Raw genomic sequence first — 25,706 nt, forward strand, 5'->3', positions numbered from 1 at the left:
CTGACAGTATCTAATCCAGAGTAAAGCCTCGTTTCCTTAAACCCTCTCCTAAATTACCTAACAACTCTTACCGAGACGCCTATGATTAATTTCTCTTGGTGCGTATTCTCTCTCACTGCAACCGATAATAAACTCAACTTGTTCAATCAGTATGTACCTGGTGGTCTTGGGTTAGCGGGCGCTAACAAACCTGACAAAGTTTTGTTACTTTGTCACACAGTTCACACAGAGCTGAAGGCCGACTTCACTAGGAGTCTCCAGGTCTCCAGCTGCGGTCCTTCTTAGCGCCTACTCTTTAGTATCTGTTTTCCCACCACTAGAGTTAAGCACCATGATAACAGAGTCCTTCCTTGTAATGCTCGGAGCTGATTCCTAGTGCCTAGGCTGGCAGAGGCTGGAAGTTTAAAAAACAAGTATTTCCTGAACGAATAAATACGAGGAGCTCAATATCCAATATACACAGGTTCCCATTCGTCTCTCAGCTCCTCCCAGTTCGTGGTGCGTACAGACAGCACTATAGTTAACTCATCTCCATAAACCCACTTTCCCCAACGAAATTTCCAAACCCCTCACTTCTGTGATGCCCATGCTCTCAGAGCCTTTCCCTTGCCGGAGCTTCTCTCGCTTGTTGGCTCCTCCCACTTCTGAGCCCCAAGTCCTCCTAACGTATCTAGAACCCACCTGTCTTGAACATCTGTCCCTAGCCGCAGACGCTCGCGGACCATCCGTGCCGCCACCTAGGTGTAGACTAGGCTCTGAGGCAACCACTGCGCATGTGCGGAAATCGGTTTCACACGCAGGATCTCTGACGAGTGAAGAGTTACCTCTGAGTTTCCGTCCCGGTCTCGGTCGCCTGGGGCTGCCAGGAAGTCAGGAGAAACTAGCCGGAAGGAGAACCCGAGCGCAGGGCTTTCTGGGATATGTAGTCGTGGAGTGCCCGAGGCCCTTTTTTGGGGAGCCCTTAATTCTTTAGGTTTGCACGTCCCACAGTGACAGTTCAGTGCTACTTTTGTTCAGAATTCAGCTTCAGGCTGCCAAGAGAGATTAGCCTGAAGTTGACTTCTCATACCCACAACGCTCTGCGGGCCCCCGGCGCCTGCTGGGAGCTGTAGTCCTCGGTCTGCGTACTGCGTTCGCCGAGGGGGAGGGCGGAGCTGCCGGCGGCCCGGGCGGGCTGGCAGCTAGAGTGGTTAAGATAGCCGCCTTCGCCTCTACCGCCTCCGCCGTCGCCTCCTCCGCCCGGGCCGTTCGCTGCTGCGCGGGGAGAGCGAGGCGGGGCCGCCGGGGCCGCCATGGAGCCCGACTCGGTGATTGAGGACAAGACCATCGAGCTCATGGTGAGTGCGGCCCGCTGGACCGTTCTTCCGTCCGTCCGGCCCCGGGCGGGCCTGCCCATCTCAACGTCCGGCGCGAGGCCGGCCCCAGCCTTTCCCCACCGCCTTGGCCTGAACCGGGGCCCTCCGCTTTTCTGGCCTCGGGGCCGGCGCGGTTCTTCGGGATCCCTGGAGATCTCAGGCCGGACCTGGCCCGGCCCCCTCCATGCTCCTCGGTTCTCCTTCCTCCCTCTGTCCTATATCCGGGCTCATCTCTCGAAGGACCCTCGCTCGATTATGCTGTGGCCTTAGCTCACACTCGCTCTAGCATCTCATTCTCCTTTCTTAGGAAGGGATTTTTTCCCCTGAATTTCTCCGGCCCAGGCCTGCACCGCTCTTGCAAGCCCCACTCAGGCCGAGGGAGATGGTGGGGGGGGGGGGTTACGGAGGAGATCGATCAGGGCCTCGGTCTCCGCGTCCTAGTAGGGGTCTCAGCACCTTCTCCCTAACGTAGGCTGTGTGGATGCCGGGATAGGCCTTACTAGGGTGGAGGTGAGGAGCTCTGGGGTTTGAGGCTGTGACGGATAAGGGGCCTCTTTCCCGGGCCCCTGTGGTGTCCGGCTTCTCGGACAAAGGGTTTCCTACTCCGCGGTGAGTGATGTTTGCATAGCAAGGCCTCAGGTACTCTGGATTCCATCTCCCAGGAAAGGGAAGCCCTAACTTCATGTTTCCCAGCGTTGCTTTGGGAAAATTGGGCTGGGGGGAGGGTTCTTCTCATCACTGCCCCCAGTTCTTTCTTATTAAAAAAATAAAAAAAAAAAAAAAAAAAAAAAAAAAAAAAAGAGGAAGGAAAGAAAAGAGGGAGAGAATCCTAGGCCCCTCGGAAAGCGATCACTCTTCTATTACAGACCATTGGTAGCCATGCCAGACTTCCCGGTCTTACCGACACCCCAACCGCTTTCCGTTTTACGACTTGAAGCCAGAAGGGGTTTTTAGAAACAGAACTATGAAAAGGTGGTTAGTAGAAGCAAAGAATTTGCTGCTTGATGGATGGTTTGGTGGAAGAAAAGAAACATGGCAGCTATTACCTGCCTGTTCGAACATTGGGGAAATCAAACTGGGCTTTGGAGAGTTGGGGGAAGGAAGTCTTTACCTCAGCAAATGGACATGCCCAGGGTTTCTTCCTGTGGAAACCTTGACAGTTTCTTTGTATCTCTCCTAACACAGTAACAGCCTTTACCCCTGGATTGAGAGGAAAGGTGAAAGAATCTACTTAACCAAGCAAAATGTTTTCGTAGCCAGATTTTCTCCAGTGTGAAAGTGTTTATTGAGTCAGTGATTCCAGTTGGTAGGGTTGGTGACATCAGAGCCACTTCCCCCATTTAATGCTATAAATAATAAATGGTGACACTGAAAGTCTGTTGGATAGCTGCATGGTTTCTGTGGATGATGGTATCTGGGGAGTTGAGATGCATGTTTTAAAAATGGAAGTACAGTAGCATAAACACACAGCTTAATATTTGCTGTCCTTTGCATAATTCACAGAACTAGACTTCTCCAGTATTCTTTAGGGAAAAAAAAAAAAAAAAAAAAAAGAAAAGGCCTTGGTCGTTTCTGCTTTGTGTGTACACACGTGTGCTTGCTTTTTAAAGGATATTGTCACGTGTGAGTTTTTGATTTTCATTATTAAGTAGTTTTTCCTTTTCAGTATAATTTATTGAACTATTATTGTAGTGAAGGTTTTGATGTTCTAGAAATTTTGTAGTGGGTTATTTTGGAGAAAATCTCTTCCTGGAATTCTGTATATATACATGTTCTTATGGATGTACAGTACGTGTCCTCACAACTGGGGGAGTACTTCACATTGAAAAGTTCTAACTTGGTGCCCCTGAAATTGGCTGTTCCTGTGCTCCTTCCATTTCCATTCATTTAAAAAATAAAATGACTTTATTTTCAAAAAGAAGAAATACAGTGTACTTCATTTACTATTGTTGATTGTATGGTAAAACAAAACAAAACAAAACAAGCTCTGGCCTAAATTTATTGGTTTCCCATGCTCATAACTTTAAAAAAGTTTTGAGTATACATGATTTTACTTATTTATGATCTGAAAAGATATTTCAACCTTTCAAGGACATTAAAAACCGGGATTCTCAGAAAATTTAACAAAGAGATCAGTTTTGAAGTGAGCTTTTCATATATGGATTTTGATATTCTCTCAAAGGTATACCGGTTAAGACTCTTAGGCACCCCTTTTCATAACCATATATGCATTTATTTTAGTGTAGTAGATAGCACAGGTATTTAACAACTGATTTAGTAAATCCAGGATTGGATGTAGGAAGATAATGCCTTAAAAGCTAATTGCATATGGCTCTTTTTATTTGCTGAATTTTAATTAGTTTCCAAGACTGGGTTAAAATACTTTTTACATTGGTTTCAAAATAACATAATTGAAAGAGAGGAACGGGTTAAACTGATGGCATGGTGAAAGCCTAAAGCATGAAATATTTTTAGATTTTTATGAGTCAGCTTTAATACTCAAATATTTGTGATTGTGCTGCCTGTACCAGTTTGGTACTTAATGGTTAACAGGATAACTTTCATTTGATATTCCAGAGGGTGCTACATTAAAGACAGGAAACAGGCTTTTTGAGTGTCTCCAGTTTGTTAATCTTCATCCTTCCACTTCCTCTGATTTGATTCTTTTTCTTTTTTTCCCCTTGTACTTTTTTTAGTTTACTAAGAAATAAAGATGGTGATAGCCTAATAATTAAATCTCCAAAATATGCCCCTCCACCCCCTTTGTGATTCCTACCTCTGTCTCAGGCTGGGTCCACAAAGAGTACTTCTCCAGTTGCCCTACCTCATAGGAAGGGTTCAGTCTTGAGTATAGACTCTAAACTCTTCATTGAGACAACTGAATTTATAATTGCTGATGGTAAATAATTTAACTGCCAAATGACTTTTGTGGCCTTATATTGAATGAGTATTGTACCTAGTTTGTGGGACTGTTTTTGAAATTTCTGACTTTGGTAGAATGAGCATTATTATTAATGAGGTAAAAAAGTAGTAATCCAATAGGAAATATACAAAGTTTATCAGACCATATCTGTTATGGTGGATTTCACTGAAAGAAAGAATATTGCATTATGTATCATATGATGTTTATCCATGCTTGAAATAGGAATATGGGTTGATGTTCAGGCCCTCATTACTAGAAAGCACTCACAGAGTTGTTAATTGAAAGAGAAAGATGGTAAGTTTTCCCTATTAGAAGATAGCAGAAACTGATGTTCAAGGTTAGGAAAGGTAGCCCTGCTTCCTCTATGGATGTGAGAGCATACCCACCTTCCTCCCACAAACACAAGTTGATGAGCAGTTTATTGTTAGCTGTTGGTTGGTTCCTCTCTTTGCTCAATGACCTTACGTGACTCATTTTCCTTTTTTTGTGTTCTAAGTGGCTGTATTACTTGTTGAATTTAGTAATATAGGTAAAGTACATTGGACCTTATTAAGAAGGTAAGATACCAGTGCTGTGTTTTTGAGCTGTTGAAGTATGGGCAGGCCACAAGGCCAAGGAGATGAAAGAAACTAAGTGAAGTCATGGAAATTTTTCTTTTTTTCTTTTTGGACACCCCCCCCCCCGGCTTCTTGTCACTGGTTTTCTGACTGGAGTAAGTAGGATTTAGTGACTCTTGTAGGAAATTGGATCTTTGTTTGTCACCATCACTTATCCTTATCTACTCCTAAGCATGTGCTGATTTACCAAATGTAGATTAAATAGGTTTAAGAAGGATCTGAATGAAATAAACCACATAAATATTTATAGACTCATTTACCTGCCTCGAGAGGTGGCTCAAATACATCATTTTTTGCTGCTGGTTTGGAGTAGGTTAGGTGTCCCTTCAGAATTGGCAAGGACAAACATGATCCTGTGATCATGTCTTGGTACCCTTGGCTCTCGATTGCCCTAACCTGAGAACAGAGAGCTAGCACAGCGAAATCACTAGGCTATCATATAGGTTCACAGAGCAGCACTTAACAGCCATTTGACCCTTGAACAACATGTGCTTGAACTGTGTGGGTCCACTTATTTTTTTTATATACTTTTTTAAAAATACGTTTTTTTCTTCTTTATGATTGTCTTAATATTTTCCTTAGCTTAATTTATGTAAGAATGTGATGTATGATACATATGAAATACAAAATGTGTGTTAGTCACCTGGTTAGTCACCTTATTGATAAGGCTTCCAGTCAACAGTAGGCTATTAGTAGTTAAGTTTAGGGAGTCAAAAGTTACGTGCAGATTTTCTGTTAGGTGGCGGTCAGTGTCCTTAATCTCCCATGTTGTTCATGGGTCAGCTGTAGAGCCCTCTGAGTAGTGCTGTTTGAGCCTATGAATCTTGCGCTCTGAGGTTCCTGGGTTCCACCTTGTGGTGTTTACACTTTAAGGGAAAGAAAGCACTTCAACTCCTAGTAGTTTCAGTTCCAGACCCCCAGCTTTTCTTCCCCCATTCCTCACTTATTCTTTATTACAGCCAAAGGGCAGACCAGGGTTCTTCAGATTTTGCTCATGCTTTCCCCCATCCCTCCCTTTTTTTTTTCTGTCAGCACTGATCCTAACTGACCAAGTCCATGTATTGAAGGCTACTGATGTTCACTGGAGGGACTTAATAGTCGGCTGTCTGTCCACATTGGCTTAGGTCAAGTCTCAGCAGTTCTCTCTTCACCTGTACTGAGAAAGTCTTGTCTTCAGATACAGTTTAGATGCCACCTCTTTTGATGTCAATTTACATTATGGTGGCACATGCCATTTTGTTTTTATAGCACTGCCTACATGATGTTCACTGTTAAATGAAATGAATGAATTCTGGCACTTTGTATTTATCTTGTGGCACTTAGCATATTCTGGGTTCGTGGTACAGTTTCCTGTCTGTGTTGCTTGTAGAACGATAAACTCACAGTACCTTCTTATGGTACGTGTTCAGTAAATGTGGAGTCGACTTTTCTTGTTGATTGTTGAAGCGCATTATTGCTGTCTGTATGGTAATTCTCGTCTGTATCACTAATTCTCATAATAATCTATTCCTAACTCTTATGGGACTTATCATACCCGTCTGTGTATCATAAAAGCTCGTGATCCTGTTTAAATTTCCTTTCCAGAGGCTCTTGTCTTTTGAATCCTTCGAAATGCTGAGTCCTTGGGTGTGCAGTAGATACATTGACTTAATTAATGAGGTAATTTTTTTCATGCTGTAAAATGTTTTTAAGATTTCCTTTTGATAACTTTAAGACAAAAGTGTAGATGAATAGAGGAAAAAGAGTGGTAAAGCAGATGAGGAGGGTGGTGTTTGGTACACGGACATCCCTAGACATTTTAAAACCATTATTTACAGACTTACACACAGCAGAGTGATTTACACATCCGGGAGAGTGGTTGATAGCAAAGTACTGAGGAAACCAAATTCCTTTTATATCTTTGGATGTGAACTTGCCAAGAGCCAGTAAGTTCTGAGGATTCTGTGACCTTAGAAAAGCATGATTTAGCAGCAAGGGTATGGGCTTTAGAGGGAAGCACCCGAGTTTGTATCTTAGCCCTATCACCTGCGGGCTGTGTGACCTTAAGAAAGTTAACCTTTCTGTGCTATGCTTTTGTTATCGGTAAAAATAAGAAAATGTAGGTTTTGCTCTAAGTTGTTGGGAGGATTATGGGAGAGATGTATGTGAAAACACCTTGCAGACGCTTATCTGGTAACTGCTTGCCATACTGACTTCCCCACAAGTACAGGGACTGGGTTTTGTGAAGCACAGTCAAGACAGATGGTGTTTTTAATTTTTACACTTTAGTTGTTCGTGTATTTATTTGTGAAGCTTTGCAGAGGCCAGACATTGAGTCGCTTTTAGCTGTCTGTTTAATGAGATGTCTTTAGGGGAAATGATGTAATCATACAGAATCCGTATTATCTTGGAAATTCGGGAAGCGGAAGTGGTGTTACAATTACTAAGTATTGCCAGTTAGACATAATTAGACGGGTACTCTACTTACAGAGAGAATCTACCCAGTCCTGTTCAGTAGAAGGTAGAAGGGGGCTGGTGATTAGTTTGTATTACAATTGAGCATTGTGATTTATGTTTGATTGGTTTAATTTTGATGAGGAAATTAGGATTTTCCAGTTCTTATTCTTGTTTTAGCAAAGCTGATGATTTTGACCTTTAACAGAATAAGCAGTGGGTATTATACAAGATTTCCTCCCGGGTTGTATTGTTGTTCATTGAATTAGTTGACAAAGGGGGAAAAAACCTGTTGGTCAAGAAATGTGCTTGTTAGCCTCAGTTAAGTTTCTGCTGATCACAATTGCCTAACAGGAAGTTTGTCTTTGTAAGCAAATGAGAGACAAACCAGGAAGACCTGACAGTCGAGTAGGGTATCTCTAACCTGGATCTTAATTTTGTTTTCACAAAATTTAAAGATTGCAGAGTTCTGCGATGTCAGCAGGAAGCATTTTTAGGAAATTCCTTCTCACGGTTAGTCAACAAAGAAGACCTTCACAGGGTGGAAAACTGTGAAGTAGAAACAATGGGATATTAACACATAAAATGAAAAAAAAAAAAAGTCTTTGAGTGCAGAGAGGGGTAAATATAATAATTATAATGAATATAGGAAACGATTCTAATGGCTTGCTTCAGAGCCACAGAAAAGAAAATTGAGTTGGAGCTCTACTGTTGAGAAAAAGGAACTTAAGTCATTTTTTTTTATTGAAGCTGTACATATTTTTTTTAATTTAAATTTTATTATATTTTTTAAACATATAATATATTTTTATCCCCAGGGGTACAGGTCTGTGAATCGCCAGGTTTACACATTTCACAGCACTCACCATAGCACATACCCTCCCCAATGTCCATAACCCCCCCCAACCCCCATCCCCCCATCAACCCTCAGTTTGTTTTGTGAGATTAAGAGTCACTTATGGTTTGTCTCCCTCCCAATCCCATCTTGTTTCATTTACTCTTCTCCTACCCCCTTAACCCCCCATGTTGCATCTTCACTCGGAGCTTAAGTCATTTTTAATTTTTATTTTTTTAAGAATTAAATTGAGAATGCTTAACTAGTTTCAGGAACTAATAATAATAAAATATATTTTGGTTCTGTGAAATGATCACGTGGAACTAATAATAAAATATATTTTGGTTCTGTGAAATGATCACTCATTGAGGAGACTCAAAGAGAAAGGGGCAGAGAACAGGAAGAGTCAGTCTTTACACTCCTGGTCTGGCTTCTGTTAAGCTTTGTAGCTCTAGCAGCATAAGGCCTGCCACCAATTAGGCATTCAGTAAATATTTGAAGGGAAGAGAAGAAAATTAAGACAGTAATACAGGAAAAGGCTTGGTGATTCAGGAGGTTCAGAAATGAGTCCATTAGTCAGATTGTGGTTGTGTTTTGCCATAATTGCTCAGCATTTTGGTTATGGCAGTAAGTTACACTTTGAAACGTGGAGCACATTCTTTTAGGACTTAGCTACTAGCCCATAGCTCACTAGTTGCTTTTATCAAAACTGGGTTTTCAGTTTATTTTTGGGCTGCAGGGTGATACAGCTTAAAGGGAGAAGCTTGAGCACTCATTCTTTGCTTGAGATTTTACTTACGTGAACTCTTTTTTTAAGTTGTGGGTATTTGGATGCTTCCATACGATTGTTGTGGTGAGGCTATTTCAGTCACTCCCGTTGCTTTGCCTACAAATGTGATACATCGAAACATCTTTAGTTATTGCCTGTGGACTTTTTATTGACAGATCTTGGAATTTTAAAATTCCTCCATTTCAGCTGGGTGTGATATTCTTTGTCACAGATGCAGTCTTTGCTGCTAAACACAAAGCCCTACTTGGACAAGATTATAATGTGTTTTATCATTAATATTGTGAGCCTCTGTTAAGAAATGCTTTTTTAAGTGCCGAGATATGGAGAGCTAGCCCTTTCAGGATGGTTTAACTGGTTCAGTTGTATTTTAGTTCGGCTAGGGTGAAATATTTACTCTTTGGTATATTTTACTTCTCCATTTTGACGTTAATTAACTCAGGACCTTTGAGGGTGAAGCTCGGTTTCTTCTAACCCAGGAGTCGTGGCCTTTCTGGTCCTTAGACATGGCAGGCCGCAGGGCATGTTGGAAAGGGGCATGGTCTCTACCACTCAGTAGATGTGGGATTTGGGGCAAGTTATTTCTTCTGATTTTTTTGAGAATTAAATATGAGTAACGAATGTAAAAGGCCTGGCCTATTAGTAGTCTTTAAATAAAGGTAGGTATTATAATTACTGTAGGAACATTTTGGTAGGGTGGCAATTGAGGAGGTAGGAAATTTATGTCCAAGTAAGTTAACAGTCTTTTGATTGCTTTTTGAAGTTTTTATCTTTGTTATCCCGTTGAGTGCTTTTTTTCTGTCTCCCTTATATTTTGTTTATATATTTGCAGTCTAATGGAAGAGTTGGTATGGTAGTAAAAGAATGTTGATACAATGTGTGGACTGGGCTTCTGTATTTAAAGGTGTCATTTAGTAAATTGTGTTTTTTTATAATTTTCCTCAGTTTAGCCCAATGACCAGCCAGTTGTGGGGGATTGGCCTTTACTGAATCAGTTCACTCTTAAAATATGCCATGTGTTCTAAAACATCCTGTATTTCAGTTGAGGGTTGAAGATTTGGGTAATGTGTAGATTTGATATCTTAAAGGTAGCAAACCAAAAGATGTCTTGCTAGGTGCCTAAATGTCTTTATTGGGAGATATTTGAGCCCTCTCATATCGTTAATTTTGGGTGCCAAATTTTTTGTCATGGTGGTGGAGCTGTCTTAGAAAATGGAGAAGGAACTTCTTTGTAGCCGAATGGTCCGAGACAATTTATGTGGGTAGTAGAGTAAGTGTTTAGCAGCTCTCATTTGGAATTACATATTTATCATGAGTAAAAATTAATACTAGGGATGTTTCCTTTTTTGCCATGTAGAATTTCTTATTCTTCTGTCAGCACAGAGGTGAGGAATGCTGCTGCAGAACTTTTATCCCGAATAGCTGACTCAGGGGTTGTAACTTTTTTTCTGTGCCTCAGATCCACCACTCCATTGACCCTTCCTTCCATTTCTTGGTGGCTGTCCTTTGCCGCTGGTGCCATGGTGGGTGTATGGATTGCTTTCTGTCTTTCAACAGTTACCGAAGTGCATGTTTGGGATTTTATTGAAGAAAGCTGGATACAGTAAACGGAAAGAATCTTGGAAGCTGCTTGACTGCTGTCTTTTCTCAGACTAGTCTGAAAGGGAATACCCCCATTCATTCTGGATTGGTGGATCTGAAGTACAAAATATTGTCCAGGTAAGCAATTACCCTGTATTGTTTTGTTATGTGAAACTCAACTCACTGAAAGAAACTTAAAAAACAAATTTCTTCACTTTTTTCCATTGATAGAGAAAGGAAGAAATGTTAGATATTTAGATATAGTGTTCATGTTTGGGATGGATTAGTGAAGGTGTCTGGAAGAATTTCTAGTAGACACTTTGTTTTAGTGTAAGAAGTGCAGTTATTTTTATTGTAGGCCCAAATGGTTTATAGTTATAGTCAGACAGGGGGTACAGTAAACAAGGGAAGTTTGTTTGGGGCATAGCTTGGAAAATATGGAAAACAGGTGATAATTTTAAGGTATTACCTCATGATTTATACCTAATACCAGGTCAAAATAGTTATTGTAGTTACCATATAAAGTAGTGGTGTTATATTCTTGGGACTCTTGGAGGGTCTTTTCAGGAGGATTTATTAACTGTAGCAACTGTTTATTGAACATTTGGTAAGTGCCAGGCACTGTTAGAGGCTCTTCACATATATTTCTTACTCAGTTGGCACATGCTATAACCTTATATTTTATAGTGAGTGAAATGAAGCTCATAAGCATTAAGTAAGTGCAAGTTGCCCTGGGTCATACAGCTAATAAATGGCAAAGCCACGCTTTAGGCTTGAGTCCTTATGTTTCCAAAGTTCTGGCTCTTTCCATGTGACTGCGTTTGCTGAAGTTTGAACTTCATCTTCTGGATTTTCAAATTGCCCATCTGCAAGAGCAAGGTGTGGTTTTCCATAAAGGGTTTCCACTTGGAAAACACATGATAGATCATTGTTTGGCATGGTATTTTTATATCTTGTGGTCTTTCTGCTTGGTGAAGAAATTATAAGATCTTCAAGTGAACATAAAGGTAACTTAGGGAGTATAAGAGAGACAGTGCATTTAAATGTCAGAACATGGTGTATACAGGGAAGTGTCATATGCTCTAGTGAACTTGAACCTGTATCTTCTCAGTGCCTCCTTAGTTTTTATTGGTTATTTAAATATCTCAGTAGCTTATTATGTGGGCTTCGTTTGACCTGTGGTTTGGTAGCCTTACGAGTAACAAAGGTGCTTTACATTGGCAGGCAGCTCTCGTGAAAACATGACTTTTTTGGGGGGGTATGTATGTATGTATGTATTTATTTTTTAAAAAGAGTTTATTTATTTATTTATTTGTCAGAGAGAGAGAGAGAGAGAGAGAGAGAGAGAGAGCGCGCACACGCGCACAAGCAGGCAGAGTGGCAGGAAAGAGGCAGAGAGAGAAGCAGGCTCCCTGCTGAGCGAGGAGCCGGATGCGGGACTCTATCCCAGGACCCTGGGATCATGACCTGAGCCGAAGGCAGTGGCTTAACCAGCTGAGCCACCCAGGCATCCCTTTTTGGTATTTAATATACTCTCCAGATTATCCATTTCCTTTAATCTTAAAAAAAATGTCTTTTTATCATAAACTTACTCTGTGTTGAGCACAATTATAAGCACTTCATATGTATAAACTTTTTATATTTGTATTAACTCAAGGTACCATTATGTATTTACTGATGAGGAAACTGAATGATAGAGTAATTAAATAACATGTCCAAGGTCTCCTGTCTAGGAAGAGACAAAGATAGGTATGAATCCAGGCAATCTGGCTTCAGAGAGTGTGCTTCTAAAGTCTGTGCTGTATTGTCTGTAGTATCGAGTGTCATCCAGTGATAAGAAGAGGGGTGGAAATCCTGAGGGCTAAAACTGAAATCACTGCAAAGGAAAAGGAAACAATTGTTGTGTCGACTATCTACTTCTGACCTTTGGTACAAAACAGTCTAGATCTCAGTTCCGTGTTAGTCATTCAAGACTATCAGGCTGTTTCCCAAGGGGATTCACAGTAGGGTTTGTTGGAGGCTATCTTCCAGAACATTACTGTCCAGTAGAACTTCTATGGTAATGAAAGTGTTCAATATCTCTGCTGTTCAGTATGGTAGCCACTAGTCACATGGGGCTGTTTTGAAACGTGGCTCTGTAACTGAGGACCTGAATTTTAAGTTTTATTTAATTTAAATAGCCACATGTGCAGTTTTAGAATTTACCTTCATCCTGGGTCTGTTCATTGGCTTTAAACCCCAAGAAATCTGATTTGGTCAGCATGTTCAAAGCAACGCCTCATCCCAGGTATGGCCAGTATTAACCAGCTGTGCAAGATTGATAAGTAAAGCCACAATTCCAGTCTACTAGTTTATAATGGTATGTGCATGTTGGTATGATTAATATAAACCTTTTTGATAGATAGATTTGGTTACTAGTCCTAATTAATATACCAGTTTAAGTTTTCAGTAAGAAACAGAGTTAGAGGGACCTGAAGACTCAAGCCAAATGCCTGAAATACTGTTCTTATGTGTATAGACTTGACCTCTCAGGTCAGATTGTATAGTTAGCATGGACTCAACCAGAAAAGTGAGATATTTGCTGGACTGGGACTGAGACAACCTCGTTCAGCTTATAGTAGGGATGGGTGGTTTTTCCCTACGGCAGAACCTCTTCCTTCAACTTCTTTCCTTGCCCCCCCCCCCTTTTTAAAGATTTATTTATTTGTCAGAGAGAGAGAGAGAGCACAGAGAGGAGGAGCGACAGGCAGAGGGAGAAGCAGGCTCCTCGCTGAGCAAGGAGGTGGATGCAGAACTCAATCCCAGGACCCAGGGATCATGACCTGAGCGGAAGGCAGATGCTTAACCGATTGAGCCACCCAGGCGTCCTTCTCTCTTTGCTTTTAACTTCCCCAAACCTTTTCAGATTAAGGCATTCATTTTCAGACAAGTTAGTACATTTCAGCTTGAATGCATTCTTGACTTCATAGGTCTAGGAAACCCTTCGTTTCCCTTCAGAAAACTGAAGGAAATAAATGCCTTTATCACTGCTGTGATTCATTTTGTATTCATTTTTGACTCTGAGAAGATAGGCAGTCAGATTTTTTTTGCTTCCATGTAGTCTATAGACCAAAACAGTTGTATTGGCTTATTTAATTTGGTCATGTAGTGTGGGGTGGAATAAGAACATACTCATAAAAAATAAACTCAGTGGTACATTCTCTTTGGATTTTATTGTGTTATTGAATGAGCTTGTTTTTAGCTTGCTATATCATTACTTTGTGACTCACTCTTGTTCTTCTGTTCTGAAGGAAGAAAGAGTAACATAACCAAATTTCTATTTTAGGAAGTTAACTTTTCAGGTGTGTGCAAAGTGGATTAGAGAGAGTGAAGGCAGGGAGACCAGTTAGTTCAAGTGAGCAATGAGGAAGGCAAACCAAAGCATTGATGGTGGGCATGATGAAGGTGGATTGGACTTAAGAAAAAGATGTAGGTGGTAGGATCTACAGAACTTGAGGATTGATTATTGGAGTAGGTGATGGATGGACTATAGTATGAATTTTAGATTTTTGCCTTGGGCACCAAGATGGATGTTTACTGTCTTTTCCAAGATGAGGAATATTAGCAGAAGGGCATACAGGGCGTGGGAGAGGTAGAGGGTAAAAGAATGAATTTAATTTATAATGAATTTGAGTTGTGTGTCGTGAATCCTCTTTGAGAAGTATCTAGTAGGAATATGAGCATCAGAGAAAGCAGGGGGAGAGAGAAAGATTTGGGAATTTTTATTTTGCTCCACTGGTAGCCCACTTTACTCAGTAGATTTATAAGATTTCTCAGAGTGTAGATTGAGGAATCTGTGTATCAGTGTATGGGAATGCTAACATAAAGACATGGACTGTAAGTTCACATGACCTTATGAGATCATATGTGATAGTGATCAAGCAGTGTTACCACTCTCCTTTTCATCTGAACCTGATAGTCCATTACAGTATGTTCCCAGTCTGCAGATTAGCCCATTATGTTTGGGTTATGATTTGCTTTTTTTTTTTTTTTTTTTAACACTATAATGGTTTGTTTAATTAATGGAGGTAAGTTTTTGAAATGTGTTTTTTAAAACTCCATATTGTCACTATGTATCTTACGGACATTTAAGCAAATTAACTCCCATACATCTCATGACCAAAGCAAGGGGAAAATAACCTGAACAGTGAAGGCTGTGGATCAAGTGTGACATGAGAAATGAAAATTTGCTCTTTTCTCAGCCTGTCTCAATTCGTGACTGCTGCTCATCTAGCTGTGATAAGTGTGATTATGGTATTTTAAAGACATTTTTAATATCACAACATGAGGCCAAAGGACAAGCCAGCTGTTTCATATACTAGGTAGTTGAAGAAACAGTGAACTGTTCAAACGGAGTGAAAATGAGCTGTGTTGGAATTGCAGAGATGATGTGTCAGTCTAGTGCGGCCGTATTGAAGGGATTTTTAAGGCAGATGTTTACTGTCGGCTATTTTTACCTGACACGCGCACTTCTGGCCCTAGTTCCCAGGGGGTCTGTAATGCCCGGTTTTGGTAATGAAAGCATGGAGATATGAGGAGTTCATTATAGCTACAGTAAATCAGTACTTAACAAAAAGGTTTTTAGGATACATTGTATATGTGTATGCTACAAAATTCATAAAGTACAAAAGGGAGTAGACTTTTAAAAGTCGGCAGGTCTCCTGTTCCCTCTGACTCCAGCTATTCAACCATATTTTTGTGTAGCTTTCATGTATAAGTGTGTGTGCTGTACATTTCATCTGCACCTTGAATTTTTTTTAGTGTAAAACATGACATGGTTATGTTTCATATCAGTTCCCAAAGAGCACCCATATTTTTTGAAGAGATAATTTAAAAGATGCATGCTGATTTATTGTAGGTGCTATAATTTGTTAAACCAGTCTGGACTGATACATGTACAGGTTATGGCCAGTCTTTTGCTATTACATATAATGTTGTAAAGAATAACTTAGTGTATATGTCATTTTACATGTGGGGAAGTTTATCTTCAGGAAAGTTTCCTAGGAGTAAAGTTCATTAGATAGATGCTTTTAAAAAATCTGATAGACATTGCCACATTGCCCTCCAGTTGTACTGCTGCAATATATACTCTCAGGACTTTGCTTGAGAATATTCTTTTTTCCCTGATACTCTCATGGTGTTATGTGGATTTCAAGCTGATATATATATATTTTTTTAGTTGTGCTTCTCCTCCCGCCCCATAACTTTTTATTTTGAAAATTTTCATATATATACAGAAGAGTTGGGGGAAACCCAGTACAACAAACACTTGTATAGGCTTTCCACCTAGAGTCAACAGTTGTTAAAGTTTTGCCGTATTTGTATTATTTCTCTGCTCCATGCCTCCATTCCTCCTTTTCCCACTTGCCACTTTCCTCCCTTCTTCCTCTTTCTCTCTCATCTTCTGTCCTTCTCTCCTCAAATACATATCCTTTGTGGTTGTTAAGAAATTTGATAATAAGTAGCAAGGATGATACTTCACCCTTTAAATATTACAGCACTTGTCTCCTAAGAATAAGTATAGGCTCTCTCTCTAAAACTACACACACACACACACACACACACACACACACACACAGAACCATGTACATGTAGTCATTTCTATTTCATATATAAAACCACAATACTATTTTTATGTCTGAAAAAATGAAAATAATTCCATAATGTAATATCGAATATTCAGTTAGATTTTCCTAATTGTCCCAAGAATGTCTCTTTTGGCATGCTGTCCCCTCCTCCCCCCATTTTGTTTTAAAGGCCAGGATTCAAACAGAATACATCCATTGTGTCTGGTTATTATATCTCTTTAATTTCTTTTCATTTGGAACATTCCCTCTGCCCTTTCCCTCCTCTCCTGGCATCGATTGTTTTTACAGAGTCCAGCTTACTTGTCTTCCAGGATGTGCAACTGTTCTTCATTTGTTTATTTCCTCATGGTGTCATTTAACTTGTCTCTCTAGCTACTGTACTTACTGTAAACTGGAAGTTAGGTGAGAGCCTTGATTGCAACCAGGTTAAACATTCTGACAAGAATGCTTCATCGTAGGTGAAGTGTACTTACTTTGCATTGAGTCATGTTGGGAGGCACTTGATGACAGGCTATCCCATTATGAGCTATGTTAAATTTGATCCCTTGGCTAAGGTGGCAATAGCCAGGTCTCTCATTTATAAAGGTACAATTTTATCCTCTGCTATTAGAAAGGAATTAATGGGACAGTATTTTGGAACCTTGTAAATATCCTATTCCATTACAACATTTCACCCAGTGGTTTTAGCATCTTTTTTTTTTTTTTTTTAAAGGATTTTATTTATTTATTTGACAGAGAGAGAGAGAGAGCCCAAGCAGGGGGAGCAGCAGAGGGAGAGGGAGAAAGCAGGTTCCTCGCTGAGCAAGGAGCCTGATACGGGACTCAATCCCAGGACCCTGGGATCATGACCTGAGCTGAAAGCAGAGGCTTAACCATCTGTGCTACCCAGGTGCCCCAAATGGTTTCAGCATCCTGATCCTGAAGTCATTTATTACAATAGGAGTTACAAAATTGTGGTTTTCTGTCATTCTGTCTACATTTATTAGCTAGCATTCACAGAGGCCATCCCTGTTTCTCCTCCTTTCTTTTGTGTACCATCATACTCTCATGGAGTATTTTTTTTTTTATTTATTTAGTGTATTAACAATCAGTCTTTTTTGGTAAAGATTTATTTATTTGAGAGAGAAATGGGGGGGGGGCGTTGGGAAGAGAGAGAGGATTAGGAAGAAAATCTTCTGCTGAGCAGGGAGCCCGAGGTGGGATTCCATCCCACCACCCTGAGACCATGACCTGAACTGGAACCGAGAATTGAGATGCTTAACTGACTGAGCCACCCAGGTGCTCCAGCAGTCTTTATTGTCTCTGATTTGGCTAATGAGAGCCCCTTCAAGGTAGCACCCTGCTTCCTTTTGATATGATCCCATCAGTCTTTGTGTGTTTCTTGGCTTTTCACTTTCTCTGCATTTCAGGCATCAACCATTTCTCCAAGAAGCTCTGATTCCTTTTAGTGGGGAATGGTATTTAGAAGTCCAAAGCCTTGTTGTTGGGTTGTCATTGCTTTTAGAGCCTTTCAGTAGATAGAACTAAAGAGTATACTTAAAAAGAACCATGAGATCTTATTAGTTCTGATTCAAATTTCGTATTACAGGGATATTTTTCTAAACCTGTTTGTCTTTAGATTTTCAAAATCTAAGGGACCATATTAGTGTATAATAGCTATCAAGTTGAGATACAAATTGTTTTGTAAATAGCAGATAAATAACTCCATTCATTATTGAACATGTACTCAAGCAGGTACTGTTCGGTTGCTGGGTGTGCAGAACAGAATGAGATATGTACCTTGCTTCCAGAAGCTTACAGAACTGTAGTGCAGTGTGAAAGCTGGTAGGGATCATGATGTTTTACTCACCCTTTGAGGCCTGAGCAGAAGCTAGACATGAAAAATGGATGTATTGGGGGAGGGGAGGGCTCTCATGGCAAAGCTAAACAAGTGAACGATGACTGGCAGGCAGGCAATGGTCTGTAGTGCCTGTAGGGTGGGACAGGTAAGTAGTTCTGCGAATAATATTGGAGTGTAAGTTGCGTGGTGGGATTGATGAAGATAAATTTGCAAAGATAAATTATAACCAAATCTGGACTTTACCCTTTAGGTCAGAAGTTATGAAATAGTAGCCTATGCATCGAGCTTCACAGATATATTTTATTTGGTCTGCATAGATTTAAAAAATTGAGATATGGGGTGCCTGGGCAGCTCAGTCAGTTAAGCATCTGCCTTGGCTGAGGTCATGATCTCTGGGTCCTGGGGTCAGGCCCTGCCAGGGCGAACTCCCTTCCTCTTCCTCTGCCCCCCCACCCCCCCACCTACATTCTCTCTCAAATAAATAAATAAAATCTAAAAAAAAAATTTTTGAGAAATATCTTATCAAAACACTAATTTCTGGTTTGTCTGAAAATTGGAGTTGAGGAGTGGCTGCCTTTTATTAGAGTTGGGGCTTGTGCTTTCCTGGTCCCTATAGCCCCCTGTAAATCTGTCTTTATCTGTCTAGCCCTTACAAGCTTCTGAACATGTGTGATCCTGCGGGATTAGAGTTGGGGTGTGAGGGTGGGAGATGTGATTTGAGAGGAGGAATGACTGAAAGCTTGAGAAAGATCTGTGCTTTAGATCTGGCAATTGGTTTGGAGGATATATTGGAGTAGTGAGACCAGTCCGTAGACTGTTGGAATATTACAGGGTAATACTAGGTAGTACAGATGGTGCAGAGAGGAGAAAATGAGACATTTTAAAATGTGGAGTATGTGTATGTATATATATTGACAAGGATGTAAATCAAACTCTACTAAAACATCAAGTCATACTTTTAAAAAGCTTTGCATTCACAAGTTGGTTTCTGGAAGTTAACCACACATTTTCATGATCTATTGATTAATTTTGGAAGACAGTAGTAATAGTTTCTTGCATTGTCCCTGTGTAAAGTTTAGTTTTGTAATATGCCAATAGCACCTTTTGTCAAAAAATCTAACTCTGGCTTTATTTCTGGAAGTTGTGTATGGAGTGAATATACTGTAATTTTTTTTCTTAATTATAGAGCTAAATTTCCAGACAAAAATATTAGTTAAACTATATACTTATTTTTATTTTATTTTTTTTTTAAAGATTTTATTTATTTATTTGTCAGAGAGAGAGAGAGAGGGAGAGAGAGCAAGCACAGGCAGACAGAATGGCAGGCATAGGCAGAGGGAGAAGCAGGCTCCCCGCTGAGCAAGGAGCCCGATGTGGGACTCGATCCCAGGACGCCGGGATCATGACCTGAGCCGAAGGCAGCTGCTTAACCAACTGAGCCACCCAGGCATCCCTATATACTTATTTTTAGAGAGTTGGCTGCTTCATTTAATTTTCACCACAATTTCTGCAGGAAGTTAATCCAAAGGGTAATGAGTTGACATGGGACTGTCTGGTACATTTAAAATCACACCTATATTAAAACCATTTATGTTGTTAATAAGTATTTTGGACATCTTCCCTGTCCGATTGGGGCATGACTTTATCCAGTTCCATTGCCAATGCTATTACTCTAGATACTTAGTAGCACTGCTGGCTTAGGCAGTCTGAGGGAAATAGACCTGGAGAGCACTTAAGTGACAAGACTGGGAGTGAGAGTAACTCACACTGACCAGCCATATCTGGATTCTGTGTAATAAGCTTCGGCTTCAAAGGATGAGCAAAGATTGGTTTAAAGGGTATTCGTACATGTTTGCTTCTATAACTTACGTGTAGTGACAAGACTGGGAGTGAGAGTAACTCACACTGACCAGCCATATCTGGATTCTGTGTAATAAGCTTCGGCTTCAAAGGATGAGCAAAGATTGGTTTAAAGGGTATTCGTACATGTTTGCTTCTATAACTTACGTGTAGTGTAGAACACAAATCTTAAGTGCATAGCTGAATGAATTTTTACATGTGGAAACAGAACACTGTGTAACCATTACCCCAAATCAACATACGGAACACTTCAGGGCACCTTGAGGGCTTCCTCATATGTATGCCTCACCAAGTCAGTAATCCTCCTAAAGGTTTATTCTAGTCTTTTTCACTGTAGGTTAGTCATGGCTGTTTTTGGATTTTATATAAATGGAATCATACAGCTTATACTCTTTTTTTTTTTCCCCTCTGCTTGCTGTTATATCTATGACATTCATTTTGTTGTAACAGGTTTTTTCCCTGTGCATTATTCAATTGTATATATAGTCCATAGTTTGTTTATTTTACTGTTGATTAATTAGTTGGATCGTTTCCAGTCTCTGGCTGACATATCACACTTCTAAGGTGGACATAAGCAGTTGATTCTATCAGTTATAAAAAACCAGGAGTGGAATTACTGGGTCATAGGATAGGCATATGTTCAGCTTTAGTAGTTACTGCTAAACTATTTTCCAAGTGCTTGGACTGATTTATACTCCTACCTCTAATGTGGGGAGTTCCAGTCATCACTTTGTTTTGCTAGTCCTTTTAATTTTAACCATTCCAATGAATGTGTAATGGTATCTATGACTATTAACTATTGAGATATAATTTACTTGCAGTAAAATGTGCTCATTTTATGTGTACTGCTTGAGATTTGGGAACTATATACACTATATAACCACTACATGATCAATATGTAGAACATTTCTATCATCCATTGTAACTGCCCCCCCCACCCCGTAAAATTCTCTCACTTCCCTTTGCAGTTCCCCCACCCCTATACCTGGCCTCTGGTAACCTGCTTTCTATAACTATAAATTAGTTGTGCGTGTTGTAGAATTTCATATAGGTGAAATTGTATGGCATGCATATACTGCAGGCACTCTGTGTTTAGCTTATTTTACCCAGTGTAATGTTTTTGAGATTCATTCTTGTTGAATCACTTTTTAATTCTTTTCCATTGCTTAGCACAATTACATTACACAGGTATACAGTGTTTTGTTTATTCATTGTCCTGCTGAAGAAATTTGGGTTGTTTCCAGTGTTTGACTATTACGAATAAATTTTATGTGAACATTTGTGTTCAAATTTTTATTTGGGTATTTCATTTCTCTTGGGTATATACCTAGGAATGGAATTGCTGGCAGAAAGTTTAGTTCTTCCAAGTAACTGCCAGATCTTTTCCCAAAGTGGTTGCACATTCTTATGACTCTCCCCACAATATATGCGAGTTCCAGTTTCTTTTATAGCCTCATCAGTACTTGGCATTGTCAGACGGTTTTAGTCATTCTTATATGTGTGAAGTAGTGTCTCATTGTGATTTTAATTCACATTTTCTTGATGACTAATGAGCATTTTTTTCATGTGCCCATTGACCTTTCAGATACTGTCTTTAGAGAAGTATCCATTCAAACCTTTTGACCCTTTTAAAAAATTGAGTTATCTTTTCCTTTTGATTTGTGGGAATTCTTTACAGTTGTCAGGAAACAACTTCTTTGTCAGATACACATTGCAGACATCTGTTCTATGGCCTGCTTTTTCAGTGTCTTACTGTTGTCTTTTGATGGACAGAAGGTCTTAATGTTTACAAAATTGAATTACAGGTTTTTCTTTCATTTTTTATTGTTTTTTTGTGTCCCATTTAAGAAAATTTTGCCTACTCTAAGGTCTTAAAGATAGTTTACTCACAACTTTATGGCTTTACCATCTTAAAACAATTTTTTTTTATGGTTGAGCAAGGGATCAAGATTCATTTTTCCCCCATATAGTTATCTAGTTAGCTCAGTGCTTTTGTTTACACATATATTAAAACACTATCGAAAAATTGTTGAAGAACATATGAACATAATAAGCTTATGTTTTGTTTTTACAGAATTAACCATGTTTATTATAGAAAAATTCAAAATAAAAATAATGTAAAATAAGAAACAAAAAGAGTCAGAACTTCCCCTGATGACTTACTATTTGGTGTATTTCCCTTCCTTCATTTTTATGTATGTTTCATATGTATTTTTCACACATAAAATTGTTTTTTAAATTGCCTTTTTTTAAATTAATTAATTTATTTATTTTCGAGAGGGAGAGAGAGAGCGCATGTCTGGGTGCGACTTGGGGTTGGGGGAAGAGGGAGAGCGAGATTCTTTTTTTTTTTTTTTAAAGATTTCATTTATTTATTTGACAGACAGAGGTCACAAGTAGGCAGAGAGGCAGGCAGAGAGAGAGAGGAGGAAGCAGGCTCCCCGCCGAGCAGAGAGCCCGACGCAGGGCCTGATCCCAGGACCCCGGGATCACGACCTGAGCCGAAGGCAGAGGCTTTAACCCACTGAGCCACCCAGGAGCCCCGGAGAGTGAGGTTCTTGAGCCGGCTCAATGCTCAGGGCAAGCCTGATGCAGGACTAAATCTCGCAACCCTGAGATCATGACCTGAGCCAAAACCAAGAGTCGAAATCCAGAGTTGGGCAGCCACCCAGCTGCCCCTGCAAACTGCTTTTAAAACTCAGCAATACTTGTGGCATTTTTCTGAACTGTTTTGTATTTCTCTTATAGTATTTTGAAGGGGTGCTTTGTATATATGAATGTACAAATGGCTAACTAGTGAAATTATTCCTTTATTAGACATTTAAATTCTTTTTTTTTTAAATATTTCTGATTTGTAGCAACTTAAAACTGGGTTGTTCTTGTAGTTTGATCTTTGAACACATCTGTGAGTATTACCTTGGGATCATTTCTGAGGGGTAGAATTGATGGATCAAAGGATATACACATTTTCAAGAACATGTGTATTTTATAAGGCCAGAAGTTCACCCACTCTGTTACATGAAAATGACAAAACAGACCTTATTCTTTCTAAAAGTGTTGTTTTCTCCATGTTTATGCCATTTTAGAATATTAATTAAAAAATAATACCAATTGGTTAAAGAACTTAACGAATTATTTCTGGAATTACTAGTGATACTGGATATATTATGTTTGTGGCTATATACGTTTCTTTTGTGAAGAAAGGGAAATGTGTAGCTGTAGTTGTACTCTATTGATTTAAATCCAGGTGCTTTTAGGGAATGTGGTGGAAGGAAGTCACCAGAGTGAGGAACTTCTGAGTTTGTTGTGGCTGGACAGTGTTGCCTTTTTGTTATCAAAATGGCTATTTTTGGTAGAAGCCAGCTGCAGAAGTATTTGCTTTACTCAGTGTACGGCCTGTGGCAAGCTTAAGCCAGGCTGAGCTCTGGCCAGACCCTGGCTCCAGATCCTCTTTATGAAGTACTGAGGGATCCATCATGTTTGGCCTCACTCATTGCTTCAAGGATGCTCACTTCTATCAGCCTTTTTGATGCAGGAGGTGAGGTTCTGCTGGGAATTCCATTCACTTTTTAGGTAGGCTTTTTTTTTTTTCTTTTTTCTTTGTTTACATTTAGTGAACTCTACTTCTGATCCAGTTTTTTCTTTTTTGTATTTTAAAGAAATTCCTTGAAATATCTTATATATGTGGAGGGCATCCTATCTAGGTTTCTAGTACCAGTGTAGATTGTCTTTTATTTTGACATTCCTTTGATGATTTCAGTTGCACCTATCAGAAATCCCAAACTTAACACCTCTGTTTCCCTTGAAGTCATGCCTGTTTTTGTTTTTTGTTTTTTTCTTTTCACTCTTTCTGCCCTTAGTCATAGTGATTCCCCTACCCCTTCCTCCAGTGCCTTGACCTAGCAAGCATTGTCATCTGTTATTTGTTATTTAGAAGGGTTCACCCTGTCCTCCTTTCTTGCCTGATTAACCCTTGCTTATCCTTTAGAGCTGAGTTCAAGCATCAGCTCTTAGGGGTTGTGTCCCCTAGGTACCCCAAAGATTAGATTCCCTTGTCATATTCTTACAGTGCTCCATTCTTTTCCTTTGCTGCTGTTAATATAATTGTAATTAATAAATGTATTGCATAACTCCCCACTAGACAGCTCCTTTATTAGAAAGTAATGTCTGCGGGGACAAGGATCATGTCTGTCATGTCATATTCCCCTCATAGCATATTCCCAGCATCTAGTACAGTGTGTGCCCTACAGCTGCCCAGTTGAATAAGGAATAAATTTGGGAGGGTAAATGAGAATTACTATCTTGTGCCAGAAGTTTATATTTACTTTTAAAATGAATACATTTGCTCCTTAAATGCCTGGTGTTTTCAGTTTCAGTATCATCCCTTAATTTTAAATGACTTGATCCTGAAGTTTAAACTGTTGCCATAGAAACTCCTCTCAGGAGGTCCAGAAGCATCCCTTCTTTCCCTTTCTGCCTCTTTGCCAGATTTTTAAACCTTTCATTGACCTCTTCTTCTTTTTTTTTAAAGATTTTATTTACTTATTTGACAGAGAGACCGCGAGAGAGGGAACATAAGCAGGGGAGTGGGAGAGGGAGAAGCAGGATTCTTGTAGAGCATGGAGCCCGATGTGGGGCTTGATCCCAGGACCTTGGGATCATGACCTGATCAGAAGGCAGATGCTTAACACTGAGCCACCCAGGTGCCCCATAAACTTGTCGTTGACTTCTAATCTGTCCAGTTTATTTTGCTAATACTTGAGCTGTCATTTTGAAGGAGTTGTCAGCTGCTATGACTACTAACTCTTTTTTCTTTCTTTTCCTTCCCTCCCTTTTCCATGTGTGTGTATGTGTGTGTGTATGTATGTGTCAGTGACTAATAGGAACGCTGTTCCTGGGAGTTGCTTCCTTAGGTCAAGTAAATTTGGTAAATTTCTCATATAATCTCCTCTTGGAAATTGACTTGATAATTGTCATTTTAATAATTTGTTTCCCAGTATTTCCCAAACTTACCGACCCCAGAATGCTTCTCCTCCTTTATTTTGGTTCAAAACCCATGCAGTCCAAGAGCTATTCTTGACTATTTTTGTGCATTTCATCCCAGCTTCTTGTATTCACCAAGAGTTCTCTATCTTCCTGCCAAAGTAATGAGGGAGGGACTAACACTTGTTAAATGCTAGATTTACATCCATTATTCCTTTTAACCTTCTATAACTTTGAATGAAAGATAGGCTTATTTTCCACATTTTAGCATGTGAGGAAATGGAAACTGGAGAAGGGATTTTTTTTTTTTTCCTCAAGGTTACATAGTGATTTTATCTCTATTTATCATCTGTCTGTTCTTCAAAGCCTTGTGTTCTTTCTCCTTCCCACCTGGGGAAGGAAAAGAAAAACTCTTCTGATGGTTTTAGAAGCTGTACCTCCAGCTATCACCTTAGTTCGGGGAATGTTCAGTGGTGGCTTGCACTCTCAAGAGCCAGATGCCCAGGAGCAGCAGGGCCTCTAGGCTCTAATAGGTGGGCAGCAGCGTATTCTCAGTACCTGGGGAGGTGGAGAAGAGAAGGCCAAGAAAGGCCTTGACTACCCCTGCCTGGACTGCCTTTATAAGACCTCATGCTTTCTTCCCTCCTTCATTCCAGGCTTGCCTCATTCTCTTCAGTTCCAGTCTTTTCTACTGGTATTAGAACACAAATCTTAAGTGCATAGCTGAATGAATTTTTACATGTGGAAACAGAACACTGTGTAACCATTACCCCAAATCAACATACGGAACACTTCAGGGCACCTTGAGGGCTTCCTCATATGTATGCCTCACCAAGTCAGTAATCCTCCTAAAGGTTTATTCTAG

General features: G+C 39.9%; 1 protein-coding gene across 2 annotated transcripts in view; it reads left to right on the top strand.

Annotated features, from left to right (window-relative positions):
- The first annotated feature begins 1,207 nt into the window (after positions 1-1,207).
- Positions 1,208-25,706, top strand: part of LOC111140861 (F-box and WD repeat domain containing 11) — a 127,147-nt gene continuing 102,648 nt past the window's right edge. The window contains exons 1-2 of one of the 2 annotated variants that reach the window (XM_022493087.1): positions 1,295-1,337; positions 10,508-10,669. Coding sequence is in view for 1 of the 2 variants with exons in the window: in XM_022493088.1 (XP_022348796.1) it covers positions 1,293-1,337 (45 nt within the window). In the remaining variant the exon portion in view is untranslated. Of the gene's footprint in view, positions 1,338-10,507; positions 10,670-25,706 lie in introns of both variants that reach the window. The other variant, XM_022493088.1, reaches the window with a different exon arrangement.

This window comes from Enhydra lutris, unplaced genomic scaffold, assembly GCF_002288905.1.
Source record: "Enhydra lutris kenyoni isolate GAN:26980312 unplaced genomic scaffold, ASM228890v2 scaffoldscaffold5, whole genome shotgun sequence".
Lineage (NCBI taxonomy): Eukaryota > Metazoa > Chordata > Mammalia > Carnivora > Mustelidae > Enhydra > Enhydra lutris.